This window comes from Diadema antillarum, unplaced genomic scaffold (genome assembly GCF_040938485.1).
Source record: "Diadema antillarum isolate AM-2024a unplaced genomic scaffold, OU_Dant_1.0 seq00000437_RagTag, whole genome shotgun sequence".
Taxonomy (NCBI): Eukaryota; Metazoa; Echinodermata; class Echinoidea; order Diadematoida; family Diadematidae; genus Diadema; species Diadema antillarum.
In genome coordinates this window covers 1,214,665-1,228,563 of record NW_027271414.1, presented here as the reverse complement: position 1 = coordinate 1,228,563, position 13,899 = coordinate 1,214,665, and the positions used below count along the sequence as shown (strand labels likewise).

Sequence of the window (13,899 nt, the reverse complement as noted above, 5' to 3'; positions counted from 1 at the left end):
GATCCTTATCTAAATGGTGCTTGCCAGCACATCCACCTGGCAGCAAGAATGGTATTTCGCAATATAAAAGGAAATAGGCTGTCATTGCATTCAATACAAGACAATGAAATGGATGCCTGCTAAATTGTCAACTGATGGGATATTCTGATCACCTGATCTAAACGCAAGTTCATTCTTTGCTCGAACATGAATTCCATAAATTGTTACGTCGGGCAAGCTTATGCGTTATGCCGCTTTGAAAACGAGTGAAGTGCCTAACCAACTGAGAAAAAAGAAAGGTCATTTGTACCAATGTGTACATAAGCTAATTACGAACTGGCTTATTCCTTTACTCTTTTACTTTAATGTCATACATAACACAACTCATAAAAGTACTCGGTTGCGGACATATCGATAATTATATTAGCGCATGTCAAGTGGTTGGGGAGATCAGAGTTGCGAGAAAAACGTCTTCAAAGTTTTCCTTCCGACGCTATCATGATCAAGGGGAGGCGAAACAGTTTTCACCGCATGACAATAGAAGGTATGCTCCTAGCAACCTCCGCGATGTTCATTCAAGCTTAGCGACGGCAGTCTATGCACGACCAATCAGTAATCAGGATGCCACGCACTGACCAATAAGATCAATTCCTTGTTTCTAGGGGCGGAGTCTAGCTGCGGCGCTAAATCCAAATCTTCGGACACGTTTCTGTTACCTTGAAAGTCGGAAAATCAAGGCCCAGAAAAACTCTGATTTCTTGCCTTTCCTTTTATCATTTAGCTCCAAAATTTCGGCAGATGATAGACAAAATATTAGACTACAAAATCATGCCGAAAACAGAAATCCTATAGTTTTGCCCAATTTTGATGATATAACTTCAAACTTGTTTTTCTCGGCTCAGCCGTCAGCGACTTTAGGATCCTTTTGTTGTAGCGGGTCACAAGGGTCAGAGGAAGAGTAGAGTTGTTAGAAATGAGAGAAGAAAAATAATGTTGAGCACAGCGCTCGGTGGCTGGAAGGAACTTCATCGGTTTGGAAGAGGATAGATACAACGATTCAGATGGAAACTTAAATGATATGAAATACAATGGACTCCCGTTATAACGAAGTCCTCGGGATTGGCAGTTTTCTTTCGTTATATCGGAATTTCGTCATAACCGAACAAATAAAAGATAAAAAACTCAGAGCGGATAATATTGGGGCCTGAATTTTTACTTCATTGTAATAGGAATTTCGTTATAATCGTGTTCGTTATAACGGGAGTGGACTGTATATGAAAATATCATAAAAGATAATCAGTGTGAAGAAAATAGCCTACATATAGTGGAAGATGTGATATTTTATATAAACACATTCCCTCCCTTCATAGAAAAACAACCCCGCTGCTGTGAAGTATCGTGTTTCACATAGAAAATTATACCATTACATGTAAAGGCGATTTCTATGAGATCAAGCCTTGTAGTAATAATGGAAATAATTATTGAAGGTATACCTTTCATGGGTATGTTTGTAACAACGTTCGCGACAGCAAGAGGTTTGGCCAGCATAGTAACAACCAATACACACATAAAACTGGGTTCAAAATATGATAATCATGCCTAGCATGAACGGATTAACCCAGTGGCTCCCTATACCAGTTCATCCGCAACAAATTCATTAGCTTCAGGGCATTATTATATTAGGCTGTTGATTTTCTGCACCTGTATTATTCTATATCAACATCTGTTCACAGGAGGGGTGATGAAATGTTTTAAATATTTTACCTCTCGTAGTTAAACACGTTCGTCACGCACCAGTCAGCGTAGATTTCAGCTGATATCAAAGTAGGGAATCGGATGATTTGTGCACAATAAGCCAGTAATTCACAGTTCAACTTTGCGACTGAGCAGAAAAAGCCATTTTGTACAATCACTCATGTTGGTTTTTAAATTCAGTGATATAGGCATCTCTGATGTAGTGATTATTCATGTAATCATTACGAATGGTGCTTGCTAGCACATCCACTTGACAGCAAGCCTGTTAGTTGGCAATATCATAGGAAAATGCTGTTAATTCATTCAACACAGAACAATGGAATGGATGCATTCTAGTCACCTGGTATTTATACTCAAGTTCATTCTTACTTTAATCATGAATTCTTTGAATAAATTGTTACGTCAGGCAAGCTGATGAATTACGTCGCTTCGAACACGAGTGGAAAGAGAAAGGCTATTTATACCAATGTGCACATGAGCTAACTGTGAACTGGCTTATTATGTTTCAACTGACATGAGGCTTGCAGAAGAGGGCATATCAATACTAAAGAGAGGTGTCAGAAATCTTTGGTTCTTGGGCCTACTAACTCACCCAGCTCTCCACGTAGAAGGTGCAGCCGAGTTTGGCGCGACCAGACTGTGGGTGTGCTCTTGCCCCCCACCCGCGCCTGGCAAGCCTGGACCACTGCTGAACTCCATCGGAACGGTCATCGAAGGTGAGTATACATGGTCGTGTGCTTGGTGTTTCGGAGGCAACGTCCTATTCACTCCAATGCGTACGGTGCTCACACGAATCGAGATGAACCGACGTCCCCGAAGAGCTACAGCGGGTACTCAGTCCCCGCACCATCCCCCCTTCCCGTGATGTTACTATTCGGTAAAAACGTTTACATTTCGTAACTCTCTCGTGTCATATCTAATTCCGAGAGAACTTTTCTCATCCTGTTCGTAATGATGATAATTCATTTCATTAGACATTGTTAGAGCCAAATTTGAACAAATTGTTATTGTTACCCGCACCTGTTTGTGTTCTTGTTGTTGTTGTTTTTAAAAGAAACCGAAAAGAAGAGAGAAAAAAATGGAACCCTATTAAAATCAATTTGTCCAAGACAATACTGATATCAAAATCAAACCATAAAAATCTTAAACAAATCAAACGTTATCATTAGATAATAGATATACAATACTATGTCTTCACAAGGGAGCTTGTCGACTGACAATAATTTGTATACGAACTTTGATGATTTCAGCCCTGCTGGTTTGAGATAAAATTCACCTCTACGATTTTACTGTGACATCACAATCATGTGTGTGGTCTGATCGCAATGCTGAAATTGGGTGGGGTGAACTTCAGTGAACTGAGACAGTAAATTGTCCGAACAGTAGTTAATCCAGATCATTATGAGAGCGGTTATCCAGAACAGCGCCCTCTCAGTTAGCTTTTTTGTATAAAAAGACTCGGACTTCATGGAACGGGATTAAAATTTTCCGCATTAGTGCTTACCTCTTGATTAAATCAAACACGTTTCTAGGCAGACAGAGATAATATTTTAGATCAAATAACGTAGATTGTTACGCATAAACCTATGTATAGGTGAGCGCCTTGAGTATGTATCCTGCGTTGTGAATGTCTACATCATATATTATTATCATTGCCCCTTGAATACCGCGGTGTTTTATCTAAAAATATAATCAGGTACGGCTTGAATGAAAGCCAGTGGCGAACTATGATTACGTGCATAACCAATGATAAAATTTCTTTACCGGATAATCTCTTTAAAGGGGAATTCCCCCCGAAGTATACAATACCTGAATGTACGCGTGGATTCAGTTAATGCAAGAAAGATGAATGGTTCTGGAACTGGTTCGGCAAAAGTTGGACGCTCAAACAAGACGGTGGGCGTGAAAGATACGAATTTTACACTTTTGATTAAATTCCGTGTGCAACCCTATTTCGATGGCTACTCTGCAACAATTGAACAATTGTGATGTCACAATAGTACATCGTTGTACAAAGAAATAAAAAGAAAAACACAATTCTATTTTTTTCTTGGTATGAATTGCACATTCGTTCCAGTTTTACGAATGACTAAGGTATGTTCGGACATTATCATGATCATTGATGATCCTCCCAGCCTTCCCAATGAGTGAGGCAAATTAATAATATGAAGTTACCTGCAGAAATATTATTGTTATTATCATCAGATGTGCTTGTGTGAGAAAAATTATGAACTGTTCTCAGTCTGCCCCTCCATACATTACAGTTCTTTGAATCAAATTCTTATCTAATCATCATTGCATCGTTGCGAAAATAGTTCATAAGGATGGTTGATGATTGATGCTGGAGAAAAATGACAGCTCGTCGTCTAGACGGGTGCACGTCACGAGACCGACACCCACGAGTCATACAACCCACGAGTCATAGAGTTCACGAGTCATACAACCCACGAGCCATATAGAGCTCACAAGTCATACAGCCCATGAGTCTGACACTAAGCGAACAAGGCCCATGAGACCGATACATATCTGTCGAACTCATGGGCAGCTTTTACCTAGTGTCGAACTCATGGGCTTGATTTGCGTAGTGTCGAACTCATGGGCTGTATGACTCGTGGACCGTTTTCAATGTCGAACTCATGGGCTGTATGACTCGTGGGTCTCGGTCTTGTGGGATGACCCGTCTAGACTGGCACAGGTAAATACAACAGTTGGATGTGTTTAGAGATTTCTCTTTTTTCTTTTTTTTTTCTCCTCAAATTATAACTTTGTATTTTCCCGTATGTATACATAGTTTATTTCTATGAGTTTGCTGACTATCATTTATCCTTTGTAATGTATATAAGTATGGTTATAATGATGGATTTTCTGATTTACCTTGTGTTATGTTTTGTTGGAAGAAAAATGAGAATGAAATAAATGAATTAAATTTACAACATTGTTCCCCTTACATTAACCCTTTATGTGTCAAATAAGTCAAATGTGCACAAATGTCACACACAAACCTATAGACATTAAATAAATGTGTCACACAAAGGATTAAAAGAAGTTCGACCTGCTACAGCTCTCTAGCAGGGTTAGGGTTCAAGTCCCTCCAGGGAATGTAAGATTGAGGGCAGTGTCTCTTTCTGCCCATTTCCGCGTGCGAATCTTATTGGTTTTGACAAACTACGGCTTGTAGGCTTGTATATATAGGTGGATAAGGCTTGTATATTAAAATGAAAACAAGCTGCGTACTAACGAACCTTCGGAACTGCGGACCTTATTTGGTGTTCTGATTAACGTACCTTCGGAATAACGAACCTTATTTCATTTTCGGATTAATGAACCTTCAAAATAACGAACCTTTGGAATAACAAACCTTATATCATATTTTTTTAGTTAACGAAGCTTTGGAATAACGAACTGTTACCCCCCTCCCCCCCCCCCCGCCAAAAATATAGAAAAAAAGACAAAAAAAAAAAAAGAATCAGAGCATAAATATCTAAAGTGTCAAAATCGATCCTCCACTTTTGAAGATGTAGAGCTATTTTGTCTCTCTTCTTTGCAGCATGAAACTCTAAATCTTCGTTACGTTTCAACTGGGTTTCCAAATAAACGACATTAAAATATTTGGCCTGGAACTTGCAAACATAGATATGATATTTCAACAGCAAAAAATGAGTAGGTTAAATACTTGTCATCAAGAAAACCAAATCAAATATTTCCATCCTCTTTTTCATAGAATTTTTTTTTTTGTAACTTCACAATGATAACAAGTCTCTTCATAAAACAAAAACGTATAGTTGATCCTTGAAGTTATAATCGATTTTAAATGGGTCAGAGTTATAACTGATTACAAGATAATCATGACTCTCGCTTTATTAAATAGGGCTCAGATTATTTAATTTGAAGCAGTGGTATAGTTGAAGCAGCCAGTCCTAAACAAACTTCAATTGCCTCTATACAGCATTGGTTCCTTCAATCGAATTAATCCTTAACAAGTTTCTCCCACTAAGTACTGTGATAAAGTTTGAACGCCACTTGGGATAACGACGCAAGTTTTCAATAAACACCTCTGAAACTTTGTAAAGATACCTTTTTTTTTCTATACCTGATTACAATATCACAGAGAATTATTTTGCACAACAACCTCGAGATGTAGGTCTGCAAAATTGGAAATCGGAGAAATTTCGCAGTGAAACTAGTCGATACGTTTTTCATTCTATACTTTGTAGACATTCTATTAAAAAAAATGTTTTAACGTCGTTTAGATTGTAGATAGTATGATCAAATTCTCGCTGGGTCACACTGATTGGCTTAAATCATCTCTTATATATGGGTGAGGACAGATTTAGTACATCATATCATATGTAGATAGAAATAGCACAGGAATAGATTCAGTTCATTAATCCGTAGTTAATCCATGGCTGGAGAATTAGCGCCCTCATTTGGCGCTTCTCCGTCTGGAGCACAGTGATCATCCATTATCTGACTGCACACAATGAACCAGACGACGCTGGGACGTTCGTAGCAGACGTTATTTTGAATGGGGGTTCCTTTTGACAGCACACCTGTGCTGTGTGTGTGTACGTAAGCAATACATTGTGAGCGTGTAAAGGCGAGTGTATCAATCGCAGGTTGCGGAATCACACACGTGCTAAACGCTAATACACACAATTGCTAGGCAAGCGACGCAAGCATGGTATCCAGAGGTTTGTGGGATTAAGTACCGAAAAGTGCCTGGGATTATGACGTCCGTAACGAACTAAAGTCCATAAAGCATGAAAAGTTGGAGAGTGTTGCTGGCAATAGAAAAGTGCTTTGGTCCCGGAGATGTGCCAGATTTACACTGATGCCTCTCAGCTTCAGTTCTATGACAGGACCTAATTTGGAATACCTCATTTCTTTGAGCATTTAGCGGCAGGAAAGGAGAACGTTATACCAATGGCGGACCGCAAAGGGGGTAAGTATTCCCCGGTGGTGCTCCCCGGGCGAACTCCGTACCACTCCGTATAAAACGTTCTTAAAGTTTTTGTGTTTTAAACTGGTCTTCCAGTGTGTATGGTGTGTAATACATGTATCTTGTGGTGTCCTGAACATAGCGTGTCGTGCCTGCAAAGTTTCACCTGCTGTAGTAAAGTCATTTACCAATGTATTAGTATACCAGCAGCTTGCACTTCGTGACAGTTTCCACGTGACAAAATTGTGTCAGCTGTATCCAAAGTTGTCGCTCCTAGCATGCCTAAGGTACCCAGAATTATCCACAATGGGTACATGGAAATCTGTTGGGGGAGGAAACCCCAGCCCTGCCCGTCCGCGGAACCGTGCCGATGGTGTCGGCCAGATTCTAGGCTGTCTTCCGCTTGTACTGTGTGATTGTTCCTTTTAAACCATGTTCATTTTCTGGGACTTTGCAAACATGATAATGGGGTTAGGATTGGAATTGGAAGGATTTAGAGTAGCAAATACCACGACATGCTTTGTAAGCACCGAATATATTACAACGCGGCCAATGCGTTATGGTCCAAGTTTGCACAAAGTACTGCTTAAATTTTCTGTGGTAGAATTATGTTCTCCGAATCGTAAAATATTGATAAGAATGAACCACTATGCGTTATAAGTCAAAAGGAAATGGTTGAAACTTTATAGGGGAGGTCGATTCTCAACTGACATTCTCTCCAACCAACAGTGAGAAAGCATTCGCAGAAGGGACTGTTACTGTGCTCAGACTGTAAAAAGTAACTTAAACATGTAAGCCAGTTCGGAGTTAGCTCATGTGCACATGGGTACGAATGACCTTTCTATTTTCTGAGTTGGTCAGACACTTCACTCGTTTCCAAAGCGACAAAATGCATAAATTAGCTTGTCTGACAAAACAATTGATGGAATTCATCAGTCAGACCGAGTGACCAGAATGGTCCATCAACTATAAACACTTGGGAAAGCATCCATTTAATTGTTTCGCACTGAATGTATTAACAGTTTTTCCCCCCTGCTATGTTGATATAGCAAAATACCACTTTTGCTGTCAGATGGATGTGTTGGCATTAGTGGCCAGCACCATTTGCAAGGATTACTTGAATAATCATTACATCACAGATGATTATCATGAATTTAAAAATCAACATGTCCTGTTGGTACAAATAATCTTTTTCTGTTCATGCGTAAATGGAACGCCGAACTGGCTTAATTGGACTATGAATCATTGGGATCGACGCTGCAAGTAGTGTTGCACTGTGGAATCAAAAGGTCGTTGGGAGTAACAAGGTACTGCCGACAAACACAACAAAAAGAAAATCTACAATCGATTAATCACTTGATCATGATGTTTTTCAAAGGCAGGAGGACTTGTTAAACGTGTTTTCAAATTACTTTACACGATAATGCTCCGACCACTTCGTGTATTTTTTTAATCCTTCATTCATAATGGAACATATGATATGATACAATGCACGTCACATTTTGAATACGACCCAAGTCTTAAGCATTAGTGTTCAATGGATAATGAGTACACTGTACGAGCTTTTCCTGTAAATAGAGTAGCAAAGGTGCTGAACAATAGACTGATGAGTTACCCAACACACACACACCCACACACACACACACACACACACACACACATATATATATATATATATATATATATATATATATATATATTATATTGGATCGCGCTTTCAGATATAAGAGGTAAAGAAAATAAGATCGAGTTATGACGTTTCTCCAATGGCATAAAAATGGTAATATAATACGTCGTATATACCTTATGTAATCAAATGGGTTACTTGTATCTATTTCATTTTTCACGAAAATAAGCAATAAGAGCACAGAAATAATTGCATCGTACGCTGTATATTCATTTTCATCAAAAGGGCTGGTTCGTCAAAATTAACAATAATATTCACAAAGAAAATATTGCTGTGTACATTTGCAGGATGATAGTCGTACTCCACACATTTTCAGACTTTGTCGTGATTGCTAAGTCCCCTGGATTATATCTTTCTAGTATGAGAAGAAAAAGTAATACTGTTGTATTATGTGGGACCTATATATTTAATACGACATTGTCCACAATTACTTGGCATTCCGAAACTCCACGCATTATTTGCTTCAGCGGCGATGACCCGTTTGAAGGAATTTTAAGTTACTGCAAAAGTGTTTGTTTTGTTGACCTAAAATTGAATTGCATGGAATTTTGGCATTGGATACTGTTGTTTTTATACCCTCCGTTTTTGAACAGATTGATATTGGCATGAAGTTGACAGAATTGGGTTTTATCACTGAATGTTTTAAGACCAGTTTATGACGTTTTGATGTCAGACAGCTTTGAAGATTACGGGCCAGAGCGGTTCTGTCTCAATGCCCGAAACCTTAGCACGATAGATCGATTGCTTTACAAACGCAGCACCAAGAGTGCATATGTATACCCTTATAGAAATGCTGCTCGCTCGGGGCGTGGTTATTTTTGCTCTCTTAAAGCGACGTACGAAAACAATTAACTTCAGCCGGTATTATTCAATCGGTTCAGTTTTATCAGTCTCCCATTATTTCTGCAACGTTCGTATCGCACTAGCTCGTATTATTCTGGGGGGGGGGGTATTTTTTACCCCTCCAATCCTTACTTATTCGTTATCCTCGAATTCTTCTCTTCCTCAAGCTAAAGTATTTGCTGCATCACGTTTATCCCCTTTAACAGTACAAACATTACAGCGACCAAACCAGGATGTCCGACTAAAGTATATAGCTCTGATAATAATTGTTCTCACAACAAACACAATGTGACTTGATGCCTCTTCACCTCGGAGTTATCTTTTCTTCGAGTAAAAAAGAAACGAATCATTAACTCCTTCCTTTTGTCGTTTAGAAGGTACGCGTATAGAACATTTTAAAATGTGCTCTACGTTGTGTTTATCGTTAAACTTCGCTCTTAGAAATGTTTAGCAATTCAAGCGGCCGATGAGAGGGAGAGAGTGTGTGTGGGTGAGTGTATGTGTGTGTGTTTGTGTGTGTGTGTGTGTGTGTGTGTGTGTGTGTGTTGCATCATCATGATGGTAAGATAAAATTCTTGTTATCCTCATATTATAATTGTTATTAATATTGCCGCTCTTATTCACAATTAATACTATAAACCATCACTATCAGTTTTTTATCATTATTGTCAACATCATGATTAACATTGTCATCATTGTCAAATTCTTTTTGATTAGTCCGACAGTTAACCCTTTCTGTGCCATACAGGGACTTTATACACTATTGATATACAGTTGTACAAGGCTATGGGTTTCGTGTGCCAATCGTCATTCATAGCAAACGAAGGGTTAATTAATATTCCTTTCAAGGCCATTGGATGAGAGGGGAGACTGTGACTAATCTATCAAATACTCCACGTCCTAATTCTCCTTAGGGATAATGACCGAATCTCTAGGTCTCGTTTTCACCTTCCGCAGACACTCGGACAGCATCGCTTCAACGCCTTTTCGCTGCGCGCCGATTCAGTATTTATAGCACGGTATATGATCGTGGCTTCTGTTCACTCCGTGCGTCAGCCGAGAACTGGGCTAACTTCCCTCATGCTAATCATAATTATGCTAATCATAATTGTGCTTATACAAAGAAAATATCGCGCGTGTAAAAGTATGTTCAGGACAAGGGGTGTCATGTTTGCTAGCTTGTAGTTTTGAGAAACAACTACACCAAAGCGGAAGTGTATTTTTAGAGTCTTCACATCCTGAAAGAGGGACGTTTTTATGCTTGAAATAACACCCTGGAATTAAACACTTGACTTAGACCACTTAATGAAGTGTTCTCAGAATACTTTGGTTGTAACGTTCTGTAATGCATTGGTTTCCATTGAAATACGATATATTGATAACCATATAGTCATGATACCATCAGCTGTTGTTCTTAAAAAAGGGGGGTTTCATTCATGCTTGTCAAATTGACCTGGCGGATGTTGGTATAACATTATAGAAACTAAAATAAACTCTAGTCTCATGGGTCCGTCGTTAAAGGGATCGTAAAGTTTTGTTTGAGACTTAACTTCAGGTTTTTATCATTGTTTTGGTGAGATAATGAGAAACCTCTTATGAAATATGAAAGAGCATGTAATTCCAAGAGGGATTCGATGTTTCTTTGATGAAAATTGGTTTTGAAATGGCCGAGATATCCAAAACAGAGCAATCCTAACTAAGTATGGGACCCACATTTTATTACGATTGTTTTGTTTTACTTTGTTTTGGGATGTTTCAGCTATTCCAAATCCGATTGTTATTAAATAAACTTTGATGGTATGCTCTGAACTATTTTCTTGGTATCTCGCAAAAAAGTTAAAGCCCAGTTTTCATCTCCACCAATACTGTACCATCCCTTTAAGGGACACTGCAATGCAAATGACTGAAATGTCTTCACATGTTTTCACCCAATGTGATATCAATAACAACTATATGCAAATTAGTTTGGTGCTGATGTCATACACCCTCATCTCTCTAACTCTGGTGTTCAGACAAAATTTTCCCCAAATCATAATTTTGTCGATGGTTTAACAAACTATGCAACCTCGTCCCTCTTTTATGGCGACACTGCAGCACAACAAAGTATTGAGGCGAAGGATGCATGGTTTTCCGTTTGCCTTCATGTCTAAAACAATATACACGAGTTTTCAAGCGTTGTTATATAGGTCAATTGATACTTGATGTAGGCCATGACGTCATTCATACCTGTATGGTAACATGACTATGTTTGGTTGCTTCTGGCATCACCGTTTCGTAAGGATGAAATATGAAACGTGAACATTCCATATCGCCATACATATACATATTACTCCCCCCCCCAAAAAAAAAAAATGCTTTCAACAGGGATAAGACCTCTATCGTTTTATTGTATGATTGCATGCTGTAGGCCTATTAATTAGGTAAAACTTGAACATGTCGAGGAAAATGCACACGGGGATAAAACTGTTGTCATAGCTTACCCATTTAGACACGTCTTGCAGCGGAATCAAAGATGAGCATTACCGATTATTTATTATATAGCCCTGGTCCACGCAGACAACGTATTTGTAATCTTCTGTTTGACTGTCTTTTTGTGTGTATGTTTCTTTTGAAGACAGTAAATAAGAAACCACTCTGGTAGACATTGCGTAAGACGTATTGTTTGAAATGAGTAATTGCGCGGGTTCATAAAAAGGGGAGCGCGCGGACAAAGGGCAACGTGTAAAGAATAACGAAAGTGTTGTCAGTCTCCTCAAGAAAGAAAAAAAGGGACTCTGATGCTGAGTCAGACCCAGGAACATCATCACGATTTACCTGGTCCGACCTTTCACCCTATTACAAACCGTCAATCGCGCGAGAGTTTACTTGCTTTTGCTTCTTTGCTTTCTCGTCACACCAAGATCATCTGCGTTCAGTCTACATCGAACGTCATAATACTGCTGATTTTTTTTTTTTTTGCATAATTGATCATCTTCCCCTCCCCCACACTTTATGTAACCTACTGTATTAGCATATTATAGCTTGTAGCAGACTCGATATTGACGCGAAGTGACACTTTGCCAGTTTTTACGTGTAGCTCCATGGCAATAAGTAGACAACGTATCCGTGAAGTACATCCGGGTATTAATCAGAATGGGCGTAGCCTCCCTTCATAATGTATGAGATGCAATTATTGGATTGAAGAATGCCAAAACGGTGGAAAGACGATGTTCAACATGGAAGCCAAGTTAAATCATGGAGCTACAACAGTGTTGTAGCTCCATGGTTAAATTATGCTGAGTACCTTCTAGTCTCCATTGACATGCAGGGGCGGATCCAGGAATTCCGTAAAGGGGGGGTGCCTTTACAATTATTAACACGCACCCCCATTTTTTTCTTTTTATTTCTTTTGTTTTCACCAAAAAATAAAGAGCGGGCGCGCGCCCGGTGCGCCCCCCTCTGGATCCTCCACTGACAATGTAGGCCTATACACAAAGGGCTCTGCAACACATCTATTAATAGAATCAAAACATGTTTGCACGAATTTGAGAAGCATTGTTTCACTCATGCATATCATGTACACAATATTTGTACATGAATGATTGTCCTTCTTTTAATTATTTGCAATTAACCTTCCAGTCTTCCTGGAAAATCCATCTACTTACCGCAGGTGACATCAGATCAACCGGTTTACCTATGCATTCAGTGTCAATTTATTTCTGCGGTTTCATATCACACGTGACTCACAATATACCAAGTCAAAGGCCCAAATCTCATTGATGCACTGGAGTAAACTATCATTTCAAGAGAAATCCATACAATTCGTAAACTGTGGATAATTATGTCATTGCTTGTTTTCTTGAGAGTCATCAAGACCAATGAAAGAATGTTTTACGAAAGGAGGAGAAGAATGAAGAGGAAAAGAATCGAGGGGGGGGGGGTTTGGGAGAAGCAGGAGGTGTCTTGAGTAGGTAGTACAGTAGCTCTACAGAGTTTTCCTGACATTGTTTTTTTTTTTCGGCCTAAAATTTTGCTTGTTACAATCTAAACTATCTACACCTAGACCTTGAAGCAATCGTCTGGCCTTCAATTCAAGCCAGTTAATCAAATCATATTATGTTAGGATAAGACAAATTTGTAAACAAAGCAAGAACGACAACAGCGAATAGTAATAACAACAACAATAATGATAACGGTAATAATATAGATAATGACGATAATGATGATGATGATGATAATAATAATAATAGTAGTAGTAGTAGTAGTAGTAATAATAATAATGATAATAATTATCATAATGATAATTCTAAAATTCTAATAATGATAATAAAAATAACAATAATGAAAATATGTTTACGTATAAGTAATGATCATCATTATGATGAATATCTCTAACAATACACGTATGTTATGCATCATAAGATTGTCTGTCCAATGATTTCCCTATATCATGAGGGTACGTGTACCACAGACCTTCGATCGCCTTGCAATATATAAGCGCCATGAAAACAGACACACAAACAACAGCATACAATACAATTAAAGGGATAGTACAGTATTGGTGGAGATGGGAATTGGGCTTTTAACTTTTTGCGAGATACCAAGAAAACACTTATGACATAGTACAGAGCATACCATTTTAAGAGGAATTAAAAGTTTATTTGATGAAAATCGGGTTTGGAGTGACTGAAGCATCCAAAAACAAAGTAAAACAAAG

At 38.7% G+C, this 13,899-nt stretch overlaps 1 protein-coding gene across 1 annotated transcript in view; it reads left to right on the top strand.

Annotated features, from left to right (window-relative positions):
* Positions 1–2,248: 2,248 nt before the first annotated feature.
* Positions 2,249–13,899, top strand: part of LOC139732579 (uncharacterized) — a 179,261-nt gene continuing 167,610 nt past the window's right edge. The window contains exon 1 of the mRNA XM_071643432.1: positions 2,249–2,450. Coding sequence (XP_071499533.1) covers positions 2,249–2,450 — 202 coding nt within the window. The remainder of the gene's footprint in view (positions 2,451–13,899) is intronic.